At 35.4% G+C, this 21,624-nt stretch overlaps 1 protein-coding gene across 1 annotated transcript in view; it reads right to left on the bottom strand.

Annotated features, from left to right (window-relative positions):
- The window catches only part of LOC149786347 (uncharacterized), a 78,509-nt gene that overhangs the window by 17,519 nt on the left and 39,366 nt on the right, over nt 1-21,624 (bottom strand). Inside the window, exons 10-12 of the mRNA XM_089976762.1 lie at nt 20,881-21,165; nt 14,102-14,272; nt 7,763-7,982 (exon numbers count right to left, since the gene is read on the bottom strand). Coding sequence (XP_089832888.1) covers nt 7,763-7,982; nt 14,102-14,272; nt 20,881-21,165 — 676 coding nt within the window. The remainder of the gene's footprint in view (nt 1-7,762; nt 7,983-14,101; nt 14,273-20,880; nt 21,166-21,624) is intronic.

Here is a 21,624-nt window from a genome sequence, read left to right as displayed (position 1 = left end):
TTAATTCTCATGTTGGTCATTTATTTGTCTAATTGCAGCAAGAAGTAATTAAGGCATAACATTGTCTATGTCGGTATATTGGAAGTGTATCATCATTAGATAGTAGTACTTTTTGGCCCAATGTATATTATAAGTAGCATATATAGAGACTATGGTAATTAGCATATATGTTTGTAAATGATCATGGAAGTTTATAAAGCATTTAATCATACATTGGATCATAACTGACACCAGGCTTGTGTAAATAGCATTCAGGCAACAAACTGAAGCATTTGATATAATGGTCATATGTGTTTGTAGTTTATATTTCTATCCATCTCTCATATCACTGATCAGTCATACTTGTAATCTTTTATCTTCCAATACATAAAATCTAGTACCAAAATTCTAACTTTATATTTTATTATCGAGTTTGAACGAATTGTTGACATCAGATAGTTAAATAATTTCATTCTTCAACAGGTTTCCATCTGTATACCATTACTCGAGTCTCTATCTTTCAATAAAATCGAAGATGGAACTTTCATAGCCATAGATGATCTTGTAAAGTTCCTTAAATCTAACCATTCGATTCATGACAAGAAGAAAATTGTGAAGAAAGAAAATATTGTACAAGAATTACAGAGACATGATACTGGTATAATCCAGAGAGAAGAAAAGAATTTGGTTTCTTTGTCGTCTTTCTTTCTATATATGTTCCATCACTATGATGACTTCCAGGTTTGCAAAGTGGTACGTGATGAACTCTTAGAAAAACAAACACAGTCTATATCTTCAAACAAATGGAATAAATCAACATGGAACCTTTTTCAACAACTAGCGTCTGTTGAAATTTTAAGTTTGGGTCTGTATGACGAAACAATTAATAAGCTACAACTTGAAGGGCTGAAGATTCCATCTTTAATTATTGATTATAAAACACAGTTCACCGACAGCAAATGGAATAAAATTCAATTGTTTGAATGGCATTATAGTTCCTTTTGTAAGAAAGAAGCGTCAGACTATGAAGATGAGCAGGAAAGTAAATGGAAATTCTTTAGATTATGTAAAGAGTTGGCAGAAAAAGGACAAGAACTCAATCAGTTGTGCTTGAAGGTATGTCAACGGAATGTTGCTCCAAAGTTTGCTGCTGACGCAATAAATGGAATTACTATCCATCTTGAAAGTATCCATCGACCTGAGAAAATAGAAACCGACACAGAAAATGCTCTTAGAGACATACCTGCTCCTCCGTTTCAAAATATCATATGTTTTCAGTGCACAAATGTGTGTGCACATAAAGCAGGAGTACACATTGGTATCGAATTGCAGGAATTGCAACATAATGTTGAAATGTATGATGATATGTCTCTGATAGTTCGTGCCTCTCTGAAGAAAAGTCACAATGTTTATGTACCTGTCATACTCTTCTTTCCCAAAGGCTGCCTTCCGCCTGATGAGCGTTTTCTTGCAAGAAGTCATCTAAAATCTGGAAAACTCCAACCCCATTATGTGTCACTTTCATCTTGTCTGGATGACCAAGATCTCCCAGAGGAATACAGAATTCTCAACTCCTTTTGCTTTCAGTGTTTTAAAGAGGAGAAACATTGGCTTGCTGATCCCTTAGATATGAACCACTTTCAAATAACGAGAGAATGGCGCTTGCATGTTCCTTTACCATTCCAGTGTTTATTAGAACAAACACTACTGAACAAAGACAGTCTCAGGCGTCGATCATCAGATGATTTCTACACAACAAAACTATCCTCTTTATATTGCCATTTCGATTCTTCACTGAACATACTTAACAGAAATTACAGTGGTCTCATACAAAATATTGTCACAGATGAGTTGTTCATCAACTACTATAACATCACATCTGTTTTTTCCATCACATCAGCTACCAATATGAGTCAAAGTCTGCGAAATGGAGACAGACGTTTCAAGAAAGCTGCAGATCCAGAACTTGGTCACTTTAAAACGTATCTGAAACCATATCCACTTTGCTATATAAAAGCAAGTGATGTCTCATCTTCTGAACATTTGGTTTGCCTCAGAGACTGCCATCTTATATTTTTCATGGACAATCTGGTCCAGCTCACCATGAAAACTGACCCACAACCTGGTGAAAGGAGAATAAATCAACTATGCACCCTGCCCATTACAATCAAAGGCATTCCAAAGGATTCAAAGGATGTATTAACATGGCATCTTCCACTGTGTGAAGAAAAAGAAGATTGTGCATGCAAGGAAGCACCACCGCTAAAAAAAGAAGATCTAGAATGGGTTCTACTAAAGATGACCTCTGATGAAGAGTGTGCTTTTGAACGTTTTCAGCAGCAAGCCAAATGGGGCCTGAAATACATATGGACAAGACTTACATCATCACAGCCCTTCACAAACATTCTAGACAAAGCAGCTTCGATGGAAATTTCAGAATTTCAAGAAGAAAACATGGATCTAGATGAAAGCTTTTCATCCTTGGCCATTCATGATTTGGATAACATGGATAAAATTAGTAATAATGATAGAAAAAAAAACTTCCCACTAAACATCTCCAGTGAAGATATAGAGAGCATTAATGGAGCCATTACCTCCATTACATCAGTTGACAGTAATGGGGATACAATCGAGGATATGAAAAACATCCAGGATGATCCAAATGTATCTTGTGCTTTGTTACCATATATTGATGTCAGTGATATAGATGAGGAGGATGTACATCTTATGTATAAAGATAAAATGAATGAAAAAAGAGGAAAAGAAGAGGAAGAGGAGGAGGAAGAATATTCAAATATTAGGATGAAAGTTGGTGCTAATAAAGATATTCTCCAAGATGTTCAAGCCCTTCTTGAAGACATACAGATACCATTTATGACAAACAAAGATGAAACTGTTGTCTGCAGTACTGAAGGTAGCATACTAGAGTATCAGGATCTAAACAACACACCATCACCGCCACTATTATGCCGCCATCCTCCACCCTCCAGTGGTAGAGATGACGACATAACCACATTGAAAGTGGTTCTCGATGATTTTTTGGAGAAGGCTGAGCTGAGTGAAACAAATGATAAGGTTCTGTTTGCACCTGACTACACGATTGCCAGAAATCTTTTTAAGCTTATAGATGGGAACAAAAAGTATGCAACATTTCTTCCAGAATTTCCAGTACTGCACTTGAGAAAGTCTAAAATCTTGAATTTAATATCAGCTTATGAAACATCAGGCCTCATTCATATACTGAAATATATGAGAGATGATGATATTGAAAAAGACTGCAGTAAATTGGTAAGTATCGAGAACATCGAGACAGCCACACGAAATGTTTGGCGATTGTCAGCAGCTTTGCATATCTCGGTTATCATCACGTTTATCAACTCGCTACCATATTCACATGCAGAGGAGCTGGAAAAAAATTTGTGTGATCAGGAGTTATCCATCAGCCAGCTTGAATTGAGATGGGGACAAATGTTGAAAGAATTCATTAAGAAAACATCCACTGAGAATAAAACGTTTTCCCTGCATATTGATATAATGAGGCATTGTGACGAAATTGTACCCATCGCTGTTGCTGAAAGACTATGAGGAAAAGATGGATACAACTTACTACTGGCCGGTGTGAAGTCTTCACTTCCATTCTCATTCTTAAATGGAGCTTCCAGTTATGCTGGATTTTGCACACGGCTTTTGATAGAACATTACAAATCAAGTCACTTTCACAGACAAATGAAACATACTCTATTTAGTACCTCTCACAATGGTAGTATTGTCAGGTTTGGATTAGACACTGCTCAAGAGATTGACCACAGAGATGCAAAGAAATGTATTCGACCAGGGGCCACACTAAGCAATGTAATGATAAGGATGTCCACAGTAGACAAGCAGAGACAAGTCCATAAAGTAATCCAGTCTGTCATCTCAGGAGAGGATGCTTCGAAGATTAAGCAAGATGAGACAAAAGACTAAGAGATAGCATCCAAAATTTCAGAAAGGTACATGGGAAGAAAAGCCAGTGATAATGACTTGGGCCATTTTGTAAGAACAGTTGGTCTGATACATCGAAGAAAGGGAATGTCATCAAGTTTTGATCCCATTCTAAGAAATGTATATCACAAGGAGAATCCAGAGGTTCAGCAAGAGATGTTAGATTCAACCACAGAAGAGATAGGAACATTCATGATTCACAGATATGCAGCAAGAGAGTGTCTACTGGGTATGACACTTAGTGATTGTCCTAATATTGAATTGATAAACGGACCCAAACATCTCATTAACAGAATAAAAAGATCAAAAGGGTCAACAATCAAGAGGACTAAAGGCATACAAAAAAATACATCATGTAAGAGCATGAAAGAAAAAAGCGAGGAGAAAAGAAAAAGGACAGTAAAGATGATGACAACAATTGTGGACTGTCTAAGCTCTTCCATGAATACTTGTCAGTCAATCTTTAAGCCAGATGGGACATTATCATCCACTAATAAATCAGCTGGTGTGAAAAGAGCTCTTCTCCAGCTGATAAAGAAAATATCTGATACTCGAGCTACAAGTGAGCAAAAGGAAGATCTGCCAGACTTAGATGAGTTCATCCTAACAGATTTCGAAGCTGTTCCACCAACCATAAAGGAACAAACGAAAGCTTCAGTTGTAGAATTTGCCGGTGTGAAGTTCAAGACATCAGCTTCGACTGGAGACCAGTACTTAGAGTACGTATCAAAGGCAATTCTTCACAAGCTGATAGGACACCTTCAAAATTTACGTCACATTGTTATATGTGAGGAAAAATATTCCTTCACACCAGACACACTAAAAGCACATACAAGAAAAATGCGGGATTATAAAGGAAAAATATCTATCTTACATTTGAAGGAAGAAAAAGAGGTGAAGATAAATTTCACAAGCCCTCTGTCGTGGGAACAGCGACTGGCAAGAAACTTGTAAGTTCCTATTTAGGCAATCACATTGATCAGCTTCTTCTTAAGCAAAATATTATACTGGATATAGACAGTGAAGCTCTGCTGACAGCATGTCATTGCCAAGAGGTCCCCTGCACATGTTGTCCTTTCACAACACCACTGAGAGTTCGATTTACTTCCGAATCAGGAATTGTTGGTACGGAGAAGCTGTCTAACATCAGGCAGAGAAAGGGAGAAGCAGAAATGGCTCAGCTTGATTGGATGAAGGAGCTTGATACTGAGTTGTCTGATGGAGATTCTCTTGTCAACTTTGTATCATCAGCTGATATCGACACAGTCCTAATTCACCTATTTGGTATCAGTCTCCACTGGAAAAGAAACCAAACTGGAACCTTTACACGCCCTGTTTGTGTTTGGTTACAGAAACAAAAGCATGAGCTGTACAACATCTCCAAAATCATAGAAAGTATTGAAAGATACTTCAGTAAGAAGTATTCGGCGGCTCTGATTGCCATCATTTTGTGCATGGGAAGAAATGACTTTTTGCCACGACGTTATGGAATTTCACACGAAAAGATTTTAATGAAAGCCATTGACAATCAAGGTCTTGAGCTTTTCAAACTCTTTCACATGGAAATCCATGAGACAGATGAGTCAGTTTCATCCATAATGCTAAATATTGATGCATACATTTCCTTTTTAAAGGATTTGTACTGTCCAAAGATCTACAATGCAGCTGCATTGTCCTTTGAAGAAGTAAGGCAAATGACAATCAAAATGCCTGGGAAAGAATTCCGACATCCACAAACATGGATGCCCCCGGAAAGTGCCCTAAGGAATTTAGGAAGCCTTATTCAAGTTCAGATAGATTATTTATTGACTATGTGGTGTCACAAGGCCGCTTTGCCAGATCGTCTTCGATACTGTTGTATTTCCATGTGTCCAAACGGTGAAGTTTATTACAGTTTTGGAGATGATGTTCATGTATCTGACAAAGAACAATTATTATCAATATCAAAGGAGCTACTCCAGGAGAAAATTAATTGCGCAAAACAAACTAGAGTACGAACATCAAAGAAATGTGCCTTGCATGATACACCATGCAAACAGAATCTGAGAAAACGACAGCCTCTAATGTCAACTCCAAGGTAAGCATGCAAACATTTTTAACTCAACAAATTTCATTTTTTTTTCTCTCTCTCTTTCTTTTTGGGTTCTCTATGAACAAGCTGTGCAGTTGAATTCGAATTGTAATTAAGCATACCACACATGTATACATGTACATTGCCGTTATACACAGTTAAAATTATTCTATTTAATCAAAAAATGCTTCAGTAAGGTTTATCAGATAGCTATTCATAAAATAAACAAAATTATTTTAGACCATTTTAAATGTATAGCTACTTTTCATAGATTTCTGCTTCTCATTTTTCCTGGCAACATCTTTGAAAGAAAAACTGTTAACTTAGCAGCTAAATATGGGGAACATTTGTACTGGACTGTTTTGGTCAAACGTCACATATCAAATGGCCAATTGTAGACCAATTTACATTTTGTCAACATCATTACTTATTTTCCTCATTAGATACATTCTTCTTGGGACAAAAAATTTGCATGCATCTATGTGTTAATTATCCATATTAAACTGATTTACATACCTTACCGTGGTGCATCTATATATGCAGTTTTGAGGAACCCATAAATCGCATTCCATCAAGATCTATTTTTGAATCTAAGTTTCACTGTTTACCATACAGCAGTGTACTTGGATGAATTTGTGTTCTTTTCCAGACAGATGAAGTTTTCCTGGTGATCAGCAACCAGATGTTGTAAAACACAACCAATAATGTACTACAGGACTTAGAAAGGAATGATGAAAATATCGAATGGCCATTAAAGTCCAATGCAATTCAGATATGATAGCAACTCGTACCTTAAAAAGGAATTCATTTGAAATGGAAATAACACACAATGTGGACAGTGCACCCCATAGGGCAGCATTTGGAACAGTTGTAAATACTATGCTCAAATAATTCTAGGATCTTGTAATAAGCATGGATAGACGCATAGTTGATATTTTACCACAGATGTTACCTCTGATGTGTTCTGGTTCGGATGTACGAAATGTTTATGTAAACTTTGACAATACTTTTAATTTACATGTCATCATTTGGAAAATAAATATCAAGTTCGTTCACTGGACTTTATAAATTTACAGTGCAGTCTGCAATAGATGTTTAACATATTTTGTACAAAAGTGTTACAGTAGAAGAGTCATATGTAAAAATGGGGCGTAGCAAATAATTTTTTCATAAGTTCATGTGTTTAACATCTTAGAACTTCTAAAAGTATTATATATATTTTTTTGTTTTTAAAATGCACATTCATTGAAATTAAAAAAGCAGGTGCATTATTCTTTGAGACCGACAAATTACAATGTGGGATGTAACAACATTTATATGGACTATTCATAAAACCATATAGAATGTTTCTATGTGGCTGGAAGAAAAATAACATATGAAGTAATAAGCCTTTATAGTAATGAAATGCATATAAAACGACACTCATTATATTGTCCAAACACTTGCTTCAATTGCAATATTTGGAGGTTCTGTGAACTAATAACCGGGTGCATACAGTAGTTTACACCAACCTGGAAGAACTCATCAGGCTCACACTGGCATGGGCTTGGGATGTTAATAGCAGAGGGCCATTCAGCTGGGGTGTCATATTACCTTGGACAGAAACTATCCAAATTTTTGGGGCCTGTCCTATGAGTATAAATAACCCATTGATCACTGAAGTTATTCAATTTCTGCTGAAGAAAATACACCCAAGGTTTATCCATTTCTATTTTCTATCAAACTTACTTCTGACGCCTAGAAGCAAGGACATGTTAGGGTCTTTGCCCTCAGCCCTCTCCAAACAAATCTGTATGAGACTCTGAAGCTCAGCGAAACATATACCCATTTCATGGACAAGTTGTCGCTGGATTCTCTGGTTATCATCTGTAGTCTGCTGCTCTATGTGCTTTATTTGTTCCTTTAGGATCAGATTCTGGTCCATCAAGTCTTGGTTTTTAGATGCCAGCTGTTTGTATGAAATATACAGGAAAACTGACAACATAAACTTTGACAAATTATGCTCCTTTCACAAACTTAAATAAATTCAAGTCAGAATTATACATATATAAACAAAAGCAGGGTTTTACAAAAACACTTGATATCACCCTAAGATGACCTGACAGTATATCATATAGTATAATCCTACGACATCAAAGGACACAAACCAGGGTAATGACTTAACAGGAGGCCCAACTCCCAAGACAAGCTTAAATCTGGTTTGGATGAGTTCAAGTTTGCACGGTACCCGCTTCCAGGCAAATCCAAATAAGTAGAGGGAGACTGGGGCTATGATCAGTTCACAGTGCTTTATGTACTGCAAGTTTGATACTCTTTGATCTTGCCATAATACATACATCAGCACCTTTACTATGCATTATAGCCCCCAATATTTCAATGTCAAAACCACACAAAAGTTCTTTTAATCTATCAATCCTTTATTTCACATGATTTACAAAGTGTCATGTATATTTGATTTAATTATATCTGGTTTGAGATATATATTTATTTCAATTTCATTATTTTTTATTATTTTTCATTACATGCTATTGTAATGTAAATCTATTCACTAGAGATGATACTTTTTCCAGAAAATAATCTGACCTTGACTGTTCGTTTTAGTAAACATCAGGGTTTGACCAAGCAACTGACCTTGATTCAAAATTAGTAACAACCTCGTAAATAAGTTCTATTTCTATTTTAAAATGATTTGTTCTTGTCGAGGTTATGATGGGACTACTGATTTAAGATGTAAATGTTTTTTTTGTTTTTTCTAACGGGTAAAATGATTGGTTTTCATCAGGGCCACTCTGGGTGTACGTGATCTTTAACAAGTAAATAATTTTGACGAGGTTCTCGAAAATGATCACGTGACCCCTTTTTTGCATTTTAGAATACGAGATAACCTGTGTTTACACTGGAAGCTGTATGTTGTGCTGTTTGGAGTTATTTCAAATTACTTGGATTCAAAAGGATTAATTCTTTTTTTCCCCGGAAAATACGTGTGCTCATGTGAAATTCTTAAACAAAGGCAGCTCTTATAAAATTTATTCAGATTTCCAAAACTGGAGTAATATTTCTTGTTTCTACAAGGAACTGTAGACTTCAACACTACAGGTTACAGCATACGTCATCGTCTTCCATCTTGGATTCTTCGTCCGGACTCAAACTTGAAATCATCAGAATATTTTATTATTAGGACTACTAAAATATTATACATGGATCATTTTTAGATTTGATTCTTAAAACCAGTAAGTTCATATTTTTTCATATTTACAGAATTTTAACAGGGAAATAAATTATTATATTTTTCAAAGCTTGTTGTTTTCACTCTTTCATGTGTTACTGTTTATTTGAGCCTCAACACATAAGAAAAGTCTGTCATTTCTATCTCACAGTTAATGTCAAGTACAGTCTTGCATTTTCTCATGCAGGCATGATAATATGAATATTTTTTATTTAAAGCAAGTTTTGACAAAGAGGAAATAAAGTATTTATATTTTAATGAATCAGCTGTATTTTAATCATAATATTTGTATAGGATTCACTGACTTTCAAGTCCTAACACAGAGAGACATTTCATGAGCTCTAATTGGGCATAGATTGCCAACTCTAAACAATCACCTTGTTATAGATTGTTTTGATTCATGTTGCCTATTTTAGATGTCTTGGCAATAATTGTTTAATATAAGATTTATTTTACAGGTGTGTTTGGAAGTATAAGGCATTCAACTCATTTCTAGAAAATCAAGTACCCATGAGTAGTGCTTCTCATCTATTTATTACATGAACGTCACTGCAGACTGATTGATAATTACCCTTGGGCAAAAAAATGTATGAAGTGTTTTCAAATCATATTCAAAAGTCAGCTTGTCAAAGATGTATGTCATTGATTTCAAGGTAAAAACTAGATAACACTAAACAGACATGGGAGTAGTGACATCTCCCCATAAAAAAAGTAAAACATCAGTTATCTGATAGCATAAAATATTTCAGTGACAAACTTATTTTTTTTTGTTTTCTTACTGGATGGATATTTAACTCTGCATAATCAATTTAAGTGGAAACAAAGACAAAAGTGTTATGATATATTAAAGTATGATTCAAATTAAATTAACATAGCTCTGTTCTTCCTCCATAGATTTTTCAGTTTAACATCTTTTACCTAAACATCACTTGTACAAAGTTAGCCATTTTCAAAACCCTTATCTTAGTTGACTATTTTTATACATGTATATGTATCATTGCTCTTGTAACTATATAAGCATTATCAACCTTCCTCATTCCTTCTTCATTAACATACCTACATGTACTATGTACATATATCATGATTTCTTTAAAACATCCAACATTTGACTTTACCACTGTGTTTCACTTTAGTTGGAATATTTTTTTACTACGTATTTGGAGCAATCTCAAATTCTTCATGGGCAAGTTAAATGTTTCAGTCATCTTGCCAAGCCCTGACCAGCAAATATTCATACTTTTCTTACCCATAACAGCACATAATCCAAGAGCAGGGATGGTACAAGGTGTTATATAGCACCATTCAGGGATGCAACCCATAGGGCAACAAAGTTTAAAGAGAAAACAGAAGATGGAATCATATTATATTCCATATCTTTAAATGATAAAATAAATAAATATTTCTAAATGATAGAATAAATAAAATTCGATTTTCTAAATGATATAATATTCCATATTTCTAAATGATAAAATGGAATATTAGGAATCAAATAGATTCTGGCTATCATCAATAAAACTGTGCATACCAAAACTGACTGAAATCGATTGAAATCAAAAAAAACTTGCTACACCACTCCCTCGATAACTCGTGCACATCGGGGTCCAGAAACATCGACCGCACTATAAGTGAGGCGCGAGTTATCGAGGGACCTATAAAATAAGTCCAAAACCAATAAAGTGATTGACGACATAACAGAAAAATAAGGGGGTGGGGGGTGGGTAGGCATATTATACTGTTGAATACTCACTTTATAATCGTTCTGAGATTGACTGTGAATAAATATCTCTTCGTAACGGTGTACTTTATTATTTCCTCATAGGACAACATTAATTTCAGGATAAATTACAGTATATATAGGTGATCATCAAAAACATTATTCCACGTGGTTTCCATTCGCTTAACATGTGTACCACTTCACACATTGTGTACTACATCACTAATTTTTACGCTGAATTGGATACATTCTAGTTTTATTGTTTGATCCAAATTAGACGTTTTTCTATATACAAAAGATCAACTCTTTTAGAGAAACAGTGTCGATCGAACGATAGATAGATAGTACAGGAGTCTGACGTTTTATCAATAAAGTACGGCAAAATCTCTGACAATATGAAATCCCCTTATCGGTAATATAAATAAACACAAGGAGTGCAAGCGTGACCACAACCCTAGCAAAATCGGCTAGATGGAAGTAGCACATTCTACCAGTTTCTACCCTGCAGTAAATATGCTGAATAACATGATGAAATAATTTCACAAGATAAAATGTTTATCTTGCTTTGTATTTCAGATTGTATCATGTTATAATTTTATTTAAATTTCCAGAACAGAAATATGTAGTCAAAGTATTGATAGTAGAAATAACATCTGATGATGTCATCAACCATCATAAATTTCCCTAATATTCAAAGATAACCCAAATTCTGCGTCGTGTTCGGTACAATTATTAGACCCTAACGCATATTTACTGCAGGGTAGAAACTGGTAGAATGTGCTACTTCCATCTAGCCGATTTTGCTAGGGTTGTGGTCATGCTTGCACTCCTTGTGTTTATTTATATTACTGATAAGGGGATTTCATATTGTCAGAGATTTTGCCATACTTTATTGATAAAACGTCAGACTCCTGTGATAGATAGATAGATCTGAATGTGATAGAAGTAAAATGGAAAACAAAAAAAAAGGGTTAATCAGTACTAACATATTTAATTGGTCTACAAATTTAAAACAACGTAAATTAGAACAAGTTAATACTTGCTGTTTGTGCCACGCTTGACAAATATCAATTCACTTTTTGAAAAAATCAGTTAATTTTGTTTTTGTGTGTTACTCCTTGGTTTCTCTGCTGCCGAGCAAAATCCCTCAGATTTCTCAACTGCATGAGCTTTACGTAGTCAACATTTTGGGTGTCCAGCCACCTTATGGCAATATCAAAATATTTGATTGCTTCCTGTGCAGGGGGGTGGGGGGTGCAACATCTGCATCTGCATCACTTTCAACACTTCTGTTACTCCAGTTAGAATCGTCTTCTGCTGCAAATTTGTTCGTTATAGAATTAATTATAGTTTCATCTGACATGTATTCGGCTGTGGGGCAATCATTGTCAGCACAAATCCACTCCTCCATATCATCAAGAGAAACGCCCATCTCAGGACCATGAGTCTGTATGAATTTCTCCCAAACAGCCTCGGCATTAATGATATCAGTTTCACTGAAACATTTGAAGTCACTATCATCGTCGCTGTCTCGGTTACTGTTTTGCTTTACGTCAAAGGCAGCTCCAAGATCCTTAATCCAGCACCCCAGGTCTCTTGTAATCGATTTTTTTTTTAATGCAACAAACACTTCCCCAAGTTGTTGATCAAAACAAAGCCGGCATGTAATTAGGTTCTCACAGAAGTACTCACGGGTTTCGATGTGACGGTCGATTGACTCTTTTCATGTTTTCAATGAACAGAATATGTCGTGATTATAATGTTTACAATGAAATGGAATTAAAGGATTAGAACGTGACTTTCACACAGGAAGAAGTTTAATTGGTGTTTATTTCATTCTCTGTTGCCACCTGTTAGCATTTACCAGAAGTTTTCATTGATCGCTATTTCACCAGACTGTTTATTTACAGTATACTGACAACTATTTATCATAAAAACTTACATAATATATAATATCTTTACAGAGGTCTCGCTGGGATTTTAAAACTGGGTCTTTCTGCCTCTGAATTCAATCACTAAATATCAGTACATTTTTTTACTCGGCCGCCAGTCAAAGCCTTTGAACTAGCCGCCTAGCTGTTGCATTATGTTCTTTTTTTTTTTTTTAATGTACTCTTATAAAATGGCAACAGTTCATCAAAGAGTCTTTCAGTCACTGAATTCTGTCATTGTGAATATCAGCACCGTTAACTGATCAACACATTTTCCCACAAAGCAGGTGGCTGAAACAGGACCAGCAAATTTTTGAATTTTCCTGCGCACCTATTACATGCGGACAGAGGACTCCCGCCTCAGTGATTTTCTGCGTCCCAGATCAAAAATTGGCGTCCAAATACGCGTAATTAAGCGATTTCGAGATCTCTGAAATTAATTCTTCTTTAGAACTTGCAAATTTCAAAATATGGATTATATTTTTACGGGCATTAATCACCATTTTCGATGATAAAACGAGCAATGTATCAAGGTTTAATTTATCAATTCTTATCGTAATTTTTTCATGTTCAGCATATTTTAAAGATATTTCAAATACATTTTCTCTGGAAAAAATCGGGAGCCAAGATGGACACCGCGTTATAAGCGGGATCGCGAGTTATCCGGGCACGAGTTATCGAGGGAGCGGTGTAGTTTGATGTGTGTGTGTGTGATTTAGATTTTTAACATAGCTTTAACAATTTTTCAGTCATATCGCTATGATGTCTGCAGTGTGACAGTTTATAGTGATGTCTAGCACTGGGGCATCATGCCACAGACAAGTAGCATGATGCCCTACCCAGTCACATTATCCTGTCATCAGGCCGACCAGTCCTAACACTAACCTCTTACTGCTGAGCACCAAGTGAGGAAGCTGTTAGTACCATTTTTTAAGTCTTTGGTATGACTTGGCCAAAGTTCGAACCCGTGACCTCCCGCATCTGAGGCAGATGCTCTAACCACTAGGCCACCAGAGCGGTCTGCAACAGTTTTTTGCAGCAGAAGCCAAAGTCAGGAGGACAGGTAATAAGGGAACATAACTCCTGTATGTTTTAAATCTGCTATCTGCAGTAAGTCTATTCAAAACACATTTCGAAAATCCAAACAATCTTAAAGTTTTTGCTAGACTTATGTAATATACCCCTGGATTTGTTACCTCCTTGATATTCTTTTTGAGTTTCTGTATTTGTTCATCTTTGAGTCGTGCCTCCTCTCTTAAAGCATGGACTGCCTCTTCTTCTTGCAACAATCTCTCCTCCAGCTGATGGAAATCATTCTGGTGCTTCAACTCCAGTTGCCGCAATCGTCTGTGATTTGTCTCTAACAACTGACAAAGGCAACAAAGAACTAGAGCATCTGCATCAGCTCCCCACTGCAAACACCCCCATTTTGTTACATCATATTCTAACACTCCCACACTCATTCATTCCAAATCCATATAGTGAAATGTATTATAAATATGATACATCTATCTGCCACAACTTAATATATGACATTTGGTCATAAAATACTTGAAAATAGTATTACAATTTTAAATGTTTGCCCATTTGACCTATGACCTCCTCTGGATGCCAGTGATGACAATAAAGATGACATCCTACTTGCACACAGTTACATCCAACTGTTAAGAAGATGTGGCAATGGATGGACAGGTGGACAGCTGGAGAATAACTCAAAGTCTTTAAGGCTTTTTAAACAAGCACAAAAATAATTAAACAAGTATATATTAAGCCTAGATATTATTGCTATCAGTAAGGAGAATTCGACAGCCATTACAAGCATCATACATGTTGATCAAGATACAAAATGTTATTATATTATACTCATATCTTAACATGAATGCTTATCATAAAGCCCCCCATTAGACTGAGATCTTAACAAGAGTTCTATTTTAATGCTGTATTCAATAGCAAGATAGATTCCTAAGCCAACAGTGGTTCCTTACTGCTTAAAATGGTCACTCTACATAATAACTATGCAAATGAAGTGTTTGTTTTACTAAAAAGACAATATTTAGGCAGAAGGTACATCATATAAACATGCTGTATTTTTCTTATATTAACCTTACTCAAGTCAATTTGTCAGTGCAATTTTAAATTGGTTCATCTCTCCATTTACTATTTATAGTATTTTGCCAACCCACATTATTTGAAAACTAACTGTTATGATAAATACGTGAGGAAAAGCTTAATTCTTATTGCACCCCCCTACTTTGTATGCATGTGGGGGGATGTGTGTGTACTGATTACATTAGTAAATATATCCATCAGCAAAGACTAATATATAACTATTTTTACCTAATTCACTTTAGTTTATTAAATTTGATGTAGTAAACAATTGATGTCAATATTTATTGCATAATAGTTTGGATGCTAAAGATTGTGGTAAGTTCTTTCTATGAATTGTTTATAATGTAAATCAATTCAGATTCAAACACTGCTCATTCCTGTCAAATAATTGGGTTGTAACTATTGAAATGAAAACAAAAACAAAAACCAGCTTTAGTCATGTAACATTATGGAAAAGGAGACATAAGTCTATGCACAAAATGTATTATTATCCCCCCCCCCAACCTCTCAACAAACTGAAAGACACAATGTACATACCTGTTCTTTATTAAATATCAATCCATGTTTGAGATGAAAATGTTAATGCATGTAATCATTAATTTGCAGTCTTTAATACATGAATAGAAAATGGACCAACACAACAGTGACTACTTTATGTACGATATTCTGCTGGTTTAAATATTTCAAGGAATGCTATACCAAATGCTGCAAGAAAACAGAATCAACGATGAAAGCTCATCACATTTGATAGTAAATACATGATGGGAAGGTCCCATGGTTTACAGTTCGCTCAAACATCTTAGATCCGTCTGCACGAGTTTGTGACTTGGCTCAACCAACTTGGGTATACAAGAATGCTTGCCAGTAGATTTTTTGAGGTAAGTGGTTCTTCCTGGGATTTTGCCAGGTTTTTTCCCCCCCCAAATATAATGGCTGCCAGGTATAGCCTGTCAAGTGCTCAAAAGTGATATAAAACTCCATAAGGCCAAACCCAAACATGTTTCAGTGTAAAAGGTATCAAGAAAATCTTTGAACCAAGGTGACTTGTCATTCGTTAGGTTGACACTTTCACTATTTGGCTTAGGACTGCTATTTCTAAGACAGCTAAGAATCTGCAATCAGTTGAGTTAGCTACCTCTTTATCACACACACACACACACACACAGATATATATATATCTCGACATGTCTTGATTTCGAGGCTGCATGCAATATCTATACGGCTTTAATCAGAAATGAACACAATAACAGGGATCGCACTGGGCTTTGCCAATGTCACAAATTGTGATTCTTTTCCTTGTTAGTGACAAAATATACCATCTGGCGATATTTTTTGCAACAACACTTTTGGCTGATAAAAGCTGTATATTCAGTCTTGGGTTCGGAGTGGAGAAATTCAAAGGCACCATGACAGGAAGCTGCCATTGTGGATAAAAAATGCACTGGAATCAATTGTTACATAAACAAATGCATGTTTCATCTAGACAAACCACCCTAATAGTACATTGTTATATCATAATCTGCTTATGCTGATGTCTGGTCTTGGTACTTTATGCTGTAATATAACAAAAATAGCCATGCAAATGACTAGCTACAACTTTCCTGTTTACAACAAAAGTGCATACAGAGGACACCTGAGTGGGTGATTTTCTGCATTCCAGATAAAAAATTGCATCAAAATACACGCAATTAAGCGTTTCCTTGATCTATGGAAAGATCAAAACATATGAAACAACTTCACATGGAAGGAAATGTTCAAAAAAATAGCCAAGAAGAACATGTAATCAGAGCAATACATCTGAAATTCCAGTGGCTTCAACTTCAAGTACCCTGGATGTCCCACCTGCAGCATCAGAAATCCATGGTGAAGCAACTTAATATGTACTAGACAGTAATCCTGAGAGCCCTCAACTTCCAGACCTTTGTGATTAACTCTACAGTTCCAGTAAAATTCTAATATTTGCCACTTTGGGAGTGGTAGTACAGCAACATTCTTTGCAAGTACAGTAATTAATAAACCTGTTTCATTTATACCTGTATTATTGAATTATTATTACGTGACCTCTATTGGTCTGGCAAAACTGTTAATTCGACAATACTCTGGAACAATTAGGTGCCGGAAAATCATGCGGTTTACATGTAATAATAATAATAATAATAATAATGACCTTATTTGAAGAGGGTAACACAATTAGCTAAAAACTAATCTACCTTGAGGCCCTCATACAAAGGAATTCATTTATTTAAGCTGCATCTCTGAAGCCACTGGATATATTGGGTTTGGAAGAAGGAAATAGAGTGGGCATTTCTAATCTCAACTGGAATACTATTCCAGAGCAGAGTTCCAGAGTAGTGGAAACTTTTTTTAAATAACTCCTTATTTGGTTTGGGAATTTTATACTGTTTGGTTGACATGGATCGCAGGTGGGGAGTATTACCAGGTAACCTATACTGGAATAGTGATTGTAAATATTCAGGAGCACTATTCTGAGATATCCTGTACATTAATTTGGCTTTTCTCAAACAGATTCGGTCTTTAATAGGTAATATTTTTAACCTACCAGCTAAACATTCCTTGCTTTCTTTCTGGATTGATATTAGCCCAAATGCTCTTTTTTGAAGATGTGCCAGCTTTGCTATGTTTTTATCATTTGAATTACCCCATACTGTACTACAGTAGTCCAAATAGGGTTGTATGTAACTGTTATAAAATAGTTTCCTGTGCCTTTCAGGGAGAAAATGTCTTATCCTACTGAGAAGCCATAAACTTGAATTGACTTTTTTACTGGTATGTTTGATATGTTCAGTCCATGATAGGTTATTATCTACCAGAACACCAAGTAGCCTATCATGACAGACTATTTGCAGATTTGTATCCTTCCATGTCAGACATAGTTCATCACTATCAAGATTTGTCCTTCTTTGCCGTGTTGAGATAAGTAATATTTTAGTTTTACCAGTATTTACCACCATGCCATTACATGTGCACCAGTTTTCCAGTTTGTTTAGTGCATTCTGTAAAGAAATTTCGAGCTCATGCTTTGTGTTTTGGATGTCTGACAATGTTGTGTCATCTGCATAGAGATCTGTAGATGTTATTGAGTCTCTTAGTAAAAGTGGTAGGTCATTAATAAATAAAATGAATAGTAGTGGACCTAGAATTGAGCCTTGTGGTACTCCATATCTAATTGTTTCAGGTTCAGACAGAACATTATTTATGTAAACATGTTGTGTTCTCTCATTTAAGTACGAAGTAAACCATCTAATTGTTCTTTCATCACACTGGTAGATTTTCAGTTTCTTCAAAAGGATTTCATGATCCACCATGTCAAAAGCTTTCCTGAAATCTACAAATACAGTTCCTATTATTCTACCTTGGTCAAGTGCTTGAAGCCATTTATCAGTTAGGGAGATCAAGGCAGTCTCACAGGAATGGTTCTGTCTAAAGCCTGATTGATTAGGGTGTAACAGCAAGTGTTTGGTTAAATATGACATGAATGAGTCATGGACATGTTTTTCAATCAATTTTGACAAGTTTGGTAGTATTGAAATTGGTCGGTAGTTATCAGCATCATCCTTAGAACCAGATTTGTGAATAGGAGTTACTTTTGCAGTTTTCCATATTTTGGGGACAGATGAGGTTGCAATACTTAAATTAATTATGAATGTTATGCTATCTACAATAGCAAAGGCAGAAGATTTAATGAGTCGTGGACCAATCTGATCAAGTCCTGTAGCTTTCTTGGTATCAAGTTCACTGAGACATTTTTTAACAAAGGTTTTTGACACTGGTGGGATAGAGAAACATACCTCCTTTGAGATTTTACTGCTGCAGAACTTTTTCAGTTCATTAAAGTTGTTTTCTATCACTGGCTCTTTTAACTTTGTGGTAATGTTGATGAAAAAATCATTGAAAACATTTGCAATGTCAGTTTCATCAGTGACTATGGTGTCATTTACCAGAAGTGAGTGAATTTTATTTGTCTGTTTTTTGTGCGTTCCTCCAGTGAGTTCATTGAAGACTTTCCAAATGGAGTTTGTGTTGCTCTTTTTGTTTTCAAGCAATGATTGATAATAAGTTTTTTTAGCTTTTTTGATCATACTTGTTATTTTATTTCTCCATACTTTATATTGTGCATGGTTTTCCATAGCCTTGAATTTGTCTCGTGTTTTCATAGCATCTAGGATTTCAGTAGTAAGCCAATTAGGTTGAATATCAGTCTTTACTCGATGTACTTTCAGTGGTGCATGCTTAGATACTACATCCATAAATAAGTCAGTCCACACCCTCATGGCTTCATCTATGTCATCCAAATTTTGGATCATACTCCATGGAACTTTATATAGGTCATTGAGAAATTGTTCTTCATTAAAAGTTTTGAACGATCTGTAAGTGATCGTTTTATGTGTATTTTTCTTATTTTTCTTGCATTTAACCTTTCTTGTCAAAAAAGTAGGATAGTGATCACTAAGACCAACATTTGGTACATTAACACAAGCCACATTGTCTGGTAGGTTAGTATAAATGTGATCAATAAGAGTGCTTGATTTTTCTGTTACCCTTGTAGGCTCATTTACCAGCTGGTCTAGGCCTAATGATTCAATAAATTCCATCCAGTTGTTCCTTATTTGAGTATTGAGAAGGTCCTTATTTATATCTCCGAGTATATATGTTTCTTTCTCCTGTGCTAGAACATTTTCTATTTGTTTCAAAAAGTTATCATTCCAAAATGCTTTGGAGGAAGGTGGTCTATAAATGAAACCAGCTAGGAAAGATTTTGCATTATTTTGAAAAATTTCCACCCAGATACTCTCAATTTCATGTGACTCCAAGTCAAGTCGCCTTTTTACATTTACATCTTCCCTAATGTATACAACAAGACCCCCCCCTGCTGTCTCTCTGTCCCTACGAAATGGTTTATTGTAGCCTTGACAGTGAAATAGATCATCATTGTGGTTAGCATTTAATTTGGTTTCAGTGAGTCCTAAAACATGTATATTATTTTCCATGGAAGACAACATTAACTTAATCTGGTCTATCTTTCCCACTATACCTTGTACATTTAAGTGACCTATGTTAAAACCTTTTGTATTTAGTTTCATATCAATTACATGTATGTCATCATGCAATGGGGTACTCACTGAGATTGTCTCCATACTACTTTTATCAATCTGACATCCTATTTCTATATTTAAATGTTCATATATATTAGAATCTTCAAAGTCACATACAAACCCTGAAAATCCATTTACATTTGCATCTACAATAGTGTCCATTGAATAGTTAGAGTCAAGAGTCCCACTGGGTACATTTAGTTTTTTTGTAAATGTAGCGTTGGCATTCTCCTCTTTGCCAGCTTCCTAATATGTATACATTGATGGACAAAGTCTTTGTTTGTGTCCATATTTATGGCACCTAAAACACTCGATCTGTTTGCCATGATGGCATACCTGTGTCATGTGCCCAGTTTCTCCACAGTTGAGACAACACTCTTCATTAAAGTGCTTGAAAATAGGGGCATACATGTTAATATTTCTCAGTAGCTGAGAGGTTCCTTTTCTGCTTATTAATAATAATAATATCAGTGCATGGTATTTATCCAAGAACCAAGTCTGAAAGGTGAACCTGCATTGACAGGTTGGCTATACATGACTAGCTAACAACTGTGCAATTTTTTAAAATATAATTACAGTATTTCCTTAATGCAATTTACTTCTGAATGTCCTGAAGAAATGAAACCACAAATAAAACATACAGTGAGACAGGTTCTACAATCTGTCACAGGTCCACGGAAAGACAGGATATCCTGTTTCCACAAAACTAAATAACTAAGATATTATTTTAAGTGACACATAAACTGCACTACCTTTTTGGCCTTCTCAAGATCCAAAGCTAATCTTTCCTTTTCTTCCCTGATCTGCTCAAGTTCTTCTTGAGTCTGCTGGAGGGCTTTCCCCTCCCCCTCTGACTTGATACGCTGGATTTCTTTTGTGACTGCAACAACTTTTTCAGCCAGTTTCTGCTGTTTACTCTCCAGTTCTTGTATTGTGATTTCCTTCTCTGTAAGAAACTGCTGGGATTCAGTAAGTTTTTCAGTCAAATCTTCAATCTGGTCCTTCTGTAAGTCATTCTCTTCTCGTAAAGCTAAAACGTTCACTTGTTAAGGAAACAAACCTTTTAAAGGTTATACATGTATATTTATGTTGGTTTTACAAGAAATGACTTTTTGGAATATGGTCATGCAGGTATTTAGAACCAAGAATTATTTAAAGTTTTTAAAAATAGAGTAAGAAATTGAAATTATTTAAGTAAATTATGCTTCATAAAGAATAATAACCTGATCAAAATAATACCAGAAAATAAATTCTGGTACCTCTTTAATCCAGACCTCCTGAAACATTATAATGAATGACAAAGGGGAAAAACTCTTATCCATTACCTCCCCTTACCAACATTAGGTGGATACCCATCCATTGCCTGTTTATCAGTTTTGGTCCAGGGATACATTGATCAGGTGCAGGTGAATTTAAAATAGTAATGAGATCAGGAAGGCATTCTTTGTGTTACATAATTTGCTACAAAATTTAGCATGGACTGGGGTTTGTACAGT

The sequence above is a fragment of the Sinohyriopsis cumingii genome, chromosome 12, assembly GCF_028554795.1.
Source record: "Sinohyriopsis cumingii isolate HCF-2022 chromosome 12, ASM2855479v2, whole genome shotgun sequence".
NCBI lineage: Eukaryota > Metazoa > Mollusca > Bivalvia > Unionida > Unionidae > Sinohyriopsis > Sinohyriopsis cumingii.
This window is presented reverse-complemented; position numbering and strand designations above follow the sequence as displayed.